This window comes from Nannospalax galili, unplaced genomic scaffold (genome assembly GCF_000622305.1).
Source record: "Nannospalax galili isolate Female #2095 unplaced genomic scaffold, S.galili_v1.0 scaffold1402, whole genome shotgun sequence".
NCBI classification, from domain to species: Eukaryota; Metazoa; Chordata; class Mammalia; order Rodentia; family Spalacidae; genus Nannospalax; species Nannospalax galili.
The window spans coordinates 1598567-1606136 of record NW_008348453.1 but is presented as its reverse complement, the minus strand read 5'-3'; the positions used below and the strand labels follow the sequence as shown (position 1 = coordinate 1606136).

The window sequence follows — 7570 nt, the reverse complement described above, 5'->3', positions numbered from 1 at the left end:
AGGTCAGAGGATAAGAATGAGTTTTATCCTTCCACCTTTACGTGGGTTTCAGGGATTGAACACAGGTTTCCAGGCTTGCTTTCCTTCCTTCCTTCCTTCCTTCCTTCCTTCCTTCCTTCCTTCCTTCCTTCCTTCCTTCCTTTTCTTTCTTTTCTTTCTTTCTTGCCTCCCTGTAGCCCCAGCTGGCACAGAGCTGACTATAGACCAGGCTGGTCCCTATCTCACAGAGATCCACCTGCCTCTGCCAATGCCTCCAGAGTGCTGGGATTAAAGATGTACATCACCATGCCCCGCTGTTTTTCTTTTTTTAATATGGAATGCTTCACAAATTTGCATGTCATTCTTGTGCAGGGGCTATGCTAATCTCTATATTGTTCCAATTTTAGTATATGTGATGCCCAAGCAAGCACCTTATATTTTTGAGACAGGTCTCTCATTGAACCTAGAGTTTACCCATTTGGCTAGACTGGCTGGCAGCAAGCTCCTGGGACCCATCCGCCTCCCCAGTGTTGGAATTATAGGTATGTGCTACCACCCCAGTGCATGTGCCCAGGTTTTACATGGGTTCTGAGGACCCAACACAGGTTCTCATGCTTGTGTGGACAACACTTCTCAACACTCATCAACTTATCACTTATCAACACACTCTTGCTTCTCCTCCACCATTTAAAGTGAACCTCCCCATGTTTTCAGGGACCACGCTTTAGGCCACCTTCTTTCCCTCACAATTCTGTCATTCTTCTCTTTGTTGGATTTATGTCACCAGTATCTCTCCATTCCGGCCTTCTCTATTTCTTCTCCTAAAAGGTCAATAAATGTAAAATTTTCTTGAAAGTGCTTCCTTTGTCTTCCCTTTTTTTTTTTTTTTTTTTTTTTTGAAAACAGGTTCGCCAGGGCACAGGCTTTCCCCCTTCTTTTATAACTTTCTAGGAGGTCTCGAAACTTTTTTTTTTTTTTGAAAACAGGTTCGCCAGGGCACAGGCTTTCCCCCTTCTTTTATAACTTTCTAGGAGGTCTCGAAACTTTTTTTTTTTTTTGAAAACAGGTTCGCCAGGGCACAGGCTTTCCCCCTTCTTTTATAACTTTCTAGGAGGTCTCGAAACTTTTTTTTTTTTTTGAAAACAGGTTCGCCAGGGCACAGGCTTTCCCCCTTCTTTTATAACTTTCTAGGAGGTCTCGAAACTTTTTTTTTTTTTTGAAAACAGGTTCGCCAGGGCACAGGCTTTCCCCCTTCTTTTATAACTTTCTAGGAGGTCTCGAAACTTTTTTTTTTTTTTGAAAACAGGTTCGCCAGGGCACAGGCTTTCCCCCTTCTTTTATAACTTTCTAGGAGGTCTCGAAACTTTTTTTTTTTTTTGAAAACAGGTTCGCCAGGGCACAGGCTTTCCCCCTTCTTTTATAACTTTCTAGGAGGTCTCGAAACTTTTTTTTTTTTTTTTTTTTTTTTGGAGACAAGGTCTCACGGAGCTCAGGCTGACCTCCAACTCATTATGTAGCTGAGGATGACCATGAACATTTTTTTCTTTTTGAGGCAGGGTCTCTCTCCTGCTATATCACCAGCTGGCCTGGAACTTGCTATGCAGACAAGGCTGACCTCGCTGACCTCATCGATCTCACAGATCTGCTTGCCTCTGCCTCCACGGTACTGGGACTAAAGGCATGCCCAGTGAACTTGAACTTTTGATCCTCCTGTCTCTACCTCTCAAATGCTTGGGACGCAGAGAATCATCACCATACCTGTCACGTCCCATCACTTCTCAAGCCACTGTAATTTAACCTCTGCTCTTACCACTCCACTGAAACGGCACTTGCAATGGTCTCTCAACTTTCTTGTTTGTAAATCCAGTGTCATCTTTGAGATTTTATTTTACTTTATGAATCATCAGCCTCCAAAGCTTTCCTCCTTTGGCTTCTAAAACATCATGCTCTACTACTGATTATTTCCTTGCCATTTTGGACACTTTCTCTCCATTACTTTTGCAGAGTTTCAGATGTAGGTACTTCTTACGCTATACATATTCCCTGGGCAAGCTCAACCAATGTGGTGTGGCTGTCATTTACAATGCCTGATGGACCTCCACATTTCTACTTCCTGTTCATACCTGGACACCTGCACTTGGATGTTTTGTGCACATACCTCATACTTACCATGGCCAGAGCTGACTCCCTCCCCTTTCCCAGCAAAGCTCATGGGACTTAATTTTCTGTGGGCTTCCAAGAATTCCAAGTAGCTGGTAAGGCAGGATGCACCACTGTGCCTACCTGTTGTACTTTTTTCTTACTGTTTTTGTTTTTTGAGACAGGGTCTTTCTGTAGCCCCAGCTGCCCTGGAACTCACGATGTAGACCAAGCTGGCCTCAAACTCACAGCAATCTGCCTGCCTCTGCCTCCTGAGAGCAAGATTAAAGGTGTGCACCACCCTGCCCTACTTGTACAGCTTTCTTAACTTACTTGCTGCATACTAGAGATTTCTTGCTTCAAAAGGAGGAAGATGTTCTTCCTGGTCATGACAAATGCATTAGTAAACTGTTCCTTCACAGGTGCATCCAGCATGTGAGTGATTTAGTAGAAGCATTATCACACAGGTGTTCAGAGTCGCCCTGTACCTAAACATCATCTCTTCATACAACTCAGGAGCTCATACCACACTGAGCTTTGGGCTGCAAGCCCTCCTGCAAAGCCATGCAGATTTCTTCTGGATTCCTCCACAGGCGCTTTCACATTCTTCCTTCCCTTCACTTTGGAAGTCACATGGGTGCTCTCATGTGTGACAAAGTGTGAGGGCAACTTTCAGCTCATCACCCCGTCAACCTCTTGACTTAAAGTCTTCCCCTGTGGGGAATCAAGCAGCCCTGCTCAGTAATTTTGTGGAAACGGTCTATCTCATATATATCATCTTTAGCATCCCCTTCCACTTTACCATCTTCTACATCTTCAGGAAGCAAGGTGTCCAACCTAGCATTTCTCTTCAACATATATTTTTTCATTCAAAGAGATGACAAACGCAACTGGCTCCCTTTCTATTTTATGCTCCAAATCAAACCAGAATGCACACATTCTGTTGGATGCTGCTTCTCAGTCTCCCTGGAATCAACCTGGAGCATTTTATCAGCTTTACCAACCTGGTCCAGCTGTGTGGGCAAGATGCAGGGTCTCCTAGGAAGCCTAGCTCACTGAGGTTCTTCTGGGCTTTGAACTCAGCCTTGGGTCTGCCCCTGCTGTACTAGATGATGGCTGCCTCTCCAGCTGGAGCTGGCTCACATCTGTAGACTTGCACACTTCTGATTTCACATTATTCTGGCTTTTAACCAACTGAATCTCATGTCTGGCTTTCTCTGAAGGTGAGAGGAAACAGGGAACAGCCCCATATTCATGCATTTCTTTACCCAAGTTGATCTCCACATCAGCCCTTGACCATTATACTGCTCCCTCAGAAGCCTATCTCTTGGCTCATCTAAGTCATCTCTGCTCTTTAAAGCATTATACAGTACACATCTACTTTCACAAGAACTCTGGCAAATCGGATTGGGCTGAGCTAAGGTCTCTGGGACTTCACCATAGGCTACATTAAAACGCAGGGCTGCTCCCCTTGGAAGCTTCAGGCATTCTATAGCAGGGTTGCTCTGCTCCTTTCCACTCTCACTTCCCCCTTCTCTCAGGGACCAGAGCTGACAGGTGTGTATTCACAGACTGTGGTTAGGAGTTCTCATTCCATAGATCTGTGACACCTGAGCCACAGAAGATGAAGTCCCGTGAGCTTTCCTGGGAATGTTTTCAAGTTTAATAGCAGGAGCAAGGACTGTGATACTACAATATGAGGTCCAGCCAGCAGCTTGTGAGGGGATGTCTTGTTCTGTGCATGTGTTTTCAGCCTGCTCAAGAGTTTGAGTCACTTTCATTTCCTTTCTTTTATAAAGCCATCACTAGGACAGAATTGTGCAGATGGATGAGAGATCAGCAATGCAGGCCATTGGCTAGGTGTAGAGATTGCTGCACTACAAAGGAGGGATACATACCATGTGCCCATGAACATGGAAAGACAGACTTCTAGTGCTGAAAGTCACTCCCGGAAAGCAGAAGGGATGGTAGACTCCACTTTGGAACTGAGGGCCTCATGGCCCCATGTAAGTCTATCTGGTATTGTTGCCGGGAAAATATCAGTTCATCTCTGAAGATAAATTTATTTTCCAAGCAAGCTGTGAACTCATGAACGCAGAGTCCTAAAGTGCCCCCCACAGGGTCTCGATATAGCCCCAGCTGGCCTAGAATTTGCTATGTAGACCAGGCTGGCCTTGAGGTCACACCAGGCTCACTTTCCCTTTATTTCCACACGTCCTTGAAGACTTAGCTCAGTAGCTATCCCATTTTCGTTAAGGCTCCTTCTCTCAGAGTCTCAGCTCCCCGAACCCTTACTCATCTGTAGAATTTTTATACTCCCTATAGGGTTAGAGTTGGTTCATGCATGGTTCCTCCCCCATTGAGATTTATAGACGTCAGGGCCAGTTTAGCCTTACTAGAGCCCGAAGAACTGTATGTAGCCCAGCCTTTGGCACACACAGGTGTTCAGTAAATACTTATTAAATGCATGGCTAAATGCAAGGAAGCTGTACTCTCTGGTTCCTTGGGATCTCCACGAAAAGGGCATTTACTAAGTCATCAACTGAAGACCGCATCCCACCCAGCCCGCCAGTCAACCAGCCAGCCTGTCTCCACCCACCCGGTGGGAGGATGGACCAGCACGCGCCGCCTTACGCAGTTTTGTACGTTTTTCTGCCTCCAGCCCTCGGAGCTGCGCTGGTAGAGGATGGCGGACGTAGTTAGACCACAAAAGGCTACAGGCCCTTTTTCTACCGGGTAGAAGAAGATGAAGTTTGGAGAGCTCCTCCTCACAACCAGAACACAGCAATACCCGGCTGGACGCTTACCTTCACGGGAGGGTGGGGACTCTTCCTGAGCGGCGTCTCAGCTGGCCAATCCTTGATCCAAGGCAAGAGATTCAGCCAATGCCTGTGGGCCAGAGACCAGGAGGGCGGGGCCTGGTTGCTAAGGCCGGGTTAGCTGGGCGCCGCGGGAGGTTGGCAGGGACTCGGTGGTTGCTAGGGCGGGAGGTCACAGAGCGCGGCTCCGGGATTGGGCAGTGTTGGGGAGTGGGCGGGCCCCGGGAGGGGCATCGGGGGGAGGCGGGGTGAGCCAGCGGGAGTTCCGGCGGTAGGCCAGTGCTGACGGCCGGCATCTTCACCATGGCCTCGGCCGAGCTGGACTACACCATCGAGATCCCGGATCCGCCCCGCTGGAGCCAGAGTATGGAACGAGGAGGGGTGGGGAGGTGACGGACAGATGTGCGGGGGCGGGCGCAGCGATGCCCCGCAGCCCCGCCTTCTTGCGGCCCGCCCCTCCGGGGGTCCCGCAGGTCCTGGATGGAGTGTGTGGGGCGCAGAGGCCCGCCCCCCCCCGCGGGCCCCGCCTCCTCCCTGCTCTGCCGGGCGTTGCAGTGTTCTGCACCAGCGCTCCTCAGGCCCGTGGTCTACTTGCTCTCTTTGTAGCTGGAGGCCGCCTGAGGTCCTGCGGGATCCTTTTGTTTGGGATCGGACTTCCCACGTCTCTCCCCTCGCCAAGTGAGGCTAGGCCTACCACCCATCTTCCCAAAGGAACGGAGTCCTCAGGGGGCCTCTGTCCTCGGAAAAGACCAGGGACTCAGCATGCCCAACCCTTTCCATCCATTCTCCTTGGCAGTTGTTAACCGAGCTGTCTGTTAGGCCAGGTCGAACTCTGTTGAAATCCTACTCCTCCCTTTAGTAATTGGATGACCTTTGGTAAACTACCAGCTCTGAATTTCTGTTTTCCTACCTTGCAAAACAAACAGAGTAAGCTCCCTCATAGGATTGCTGACTGCACCACTGAGGTTACTTGTGTCAAGGACCGAATATAGGGCCTAACAGGCAAGTTTCGTAGTTGACATTTAGAATTAACATTGTTTCCCCCTACAGTCATATCACTGAAGAAAATGTATGGGAGACAGCATAAAATTAGTAGTTTGTAAGTTGGTGGACCAGAAAGAGAAAGTTGACCTCGTTGGGAATTGTGATAGAGGCGGCTTGAGTACAGATCCGCCTGAGCCCTGGGTGTCCCACCAGCCTGGTCTTCACACCTTCAGTCTCTCCGCCAGCAGCTCAGCTTCTTAGATTGCTCCCATGAGGATCATCTTCTTGCAAGGGCTTGATCCTATTACTGCTCTGCATAAAACCCTTCAGCGGCTCCTTATTGCCCTCAGGGTAAATCAAGCCCAGATTCCTTAGCAGGATATTCAAAGTCCTTCATGATTTGATCACTATGCCTTCCACTGTTCCATGTGAAGTTTACATTCTGGCACCACCAAATGACTTGTGATTCTCTGCACACTACTAGCTTCTCTAAGCCTCTGTGGTTGCCCTTTCCTGCTTGGGGTACCCCTTGCTCTCCACTGCACCTCATGTGTCCAGCTCATCCTGTCTTAGCTCAGATGTTGCCTTCTTCAAGAGAGCCTTGCAGGCCCCTCTGGTGTCATTGAGTGTTCCTGGTTTGGAATCTAGAAGGAGAGGGCAACAGTCCCTCAGCTCCCAAAGAACAGGTGGCTCCAACTATTTTTCTGTAGACCTGGATCTGTTGGTTTAGGGCTCTTTGGGCTTATAGATGTGAAAATACTTTGGAAAAGTTTTGGCATCACATGTGATGAAGTCAATTAATATTGTTGCCCTTGGAGAACCTTCAGCTGCAAAGGGCTAGTGCTGCCTTCTTCATGGCCAGGAGGGTAGGAACTCTCTGCCCAAGTGGGCAGTGTGATGGTCTTAGTTTGTATTTCTGCTCTACCTCTTACTAGCTCTGTGACTTTGGCAAATTATTCTTTATTTACTTTGGTGGGACTTGGATTGAACCCAGGGCCTCATACATGCTAGGCCGTTGCTCTATCACTAAGCTGTATCATAGTCAGCTCTCTTTAAAAAAAAAGAACTTTTAAGCCGGGCGTGGTGGTTCACACCTTTAACCCCAGCACTCGGTAGGCAGAGGCAGGTGGATCTCTGTGAGTTCAAGGCTAGCTTGGTCTACATAGTAAGTTCCAGGACAGCTGGGGCTACAGGGAGACCCTGTCTCAAAAAAAAACCAAAAAAAAAAAAAAAAAAAAAACCTTTTAGGGGCTGGAGAAATAACTCAGCAGTTAAGGGTACTGGCTGCTCTTGCAGAGGACCTGGGTTTGGTTCCCAGTACTGACATGGCAGCTGACAACTGTCTATAACTCCAGTTCCAGGGAATCCAATGTCTTCTGGCCTCCATGCATGGGCTCACATATATGCCAGCAAAACACACATAAAATAAAAATTAATTTTTAAAAAAAAAATTTTTTTTACAATTAAAGTTACAGTTTTAACAATATACAAAATGTTACAGTAATTCAGATTTTTTGGCATAATGATTACAGATTTGATAAATACATTTTATATCTCATAATAGCAATGAAGATTATACAAAAGCTATTAAAACAATTATAAAAATAAATTCAATTGTCACTTAAGTATCTAAAGAGATTTTCCTTTGC

The 7570-nt window shown here is 47.4% G+C and overlaps 1 protein-coding gene and 1 non-coding gene across 2 annotated transcripts in view; one reads left to right on the top strand and one right to left on the bottom strand.

Annotated features, from left to right (window-relative positions):
* Nucleotides 1–306: 306 nt before the first annotated feature.
* Nucleotides 307–410, bottom strand: LOC115072404. The gene has a single exon (XR_003851460.1). It is a non-coding gene; the product is annotated as a U6 spliceosomal RNA (small nuclear RNA).
* Nucleotides 411–5126: 4716 nt separating this feature from the next.
* Nucleotides 5127–7570, top strand: part of Tmem53 (transmembrane protein 53) — a 23372-nt gene continuing 20928 nt past the window's right edge. Inside the window, exon 1 of the mRNA XM_008845415.2 lies at nucleotides 5127–5301. Within this exon, the coding sequence (XP_008843637.1) occupies nucleotides 5241–5301 (61 nt within the window). The 5' untranslated portion in view covers nucleotides 5127–5240. The remainder of the gene's footprint in view (nucleotides 5302–7570) is intronic.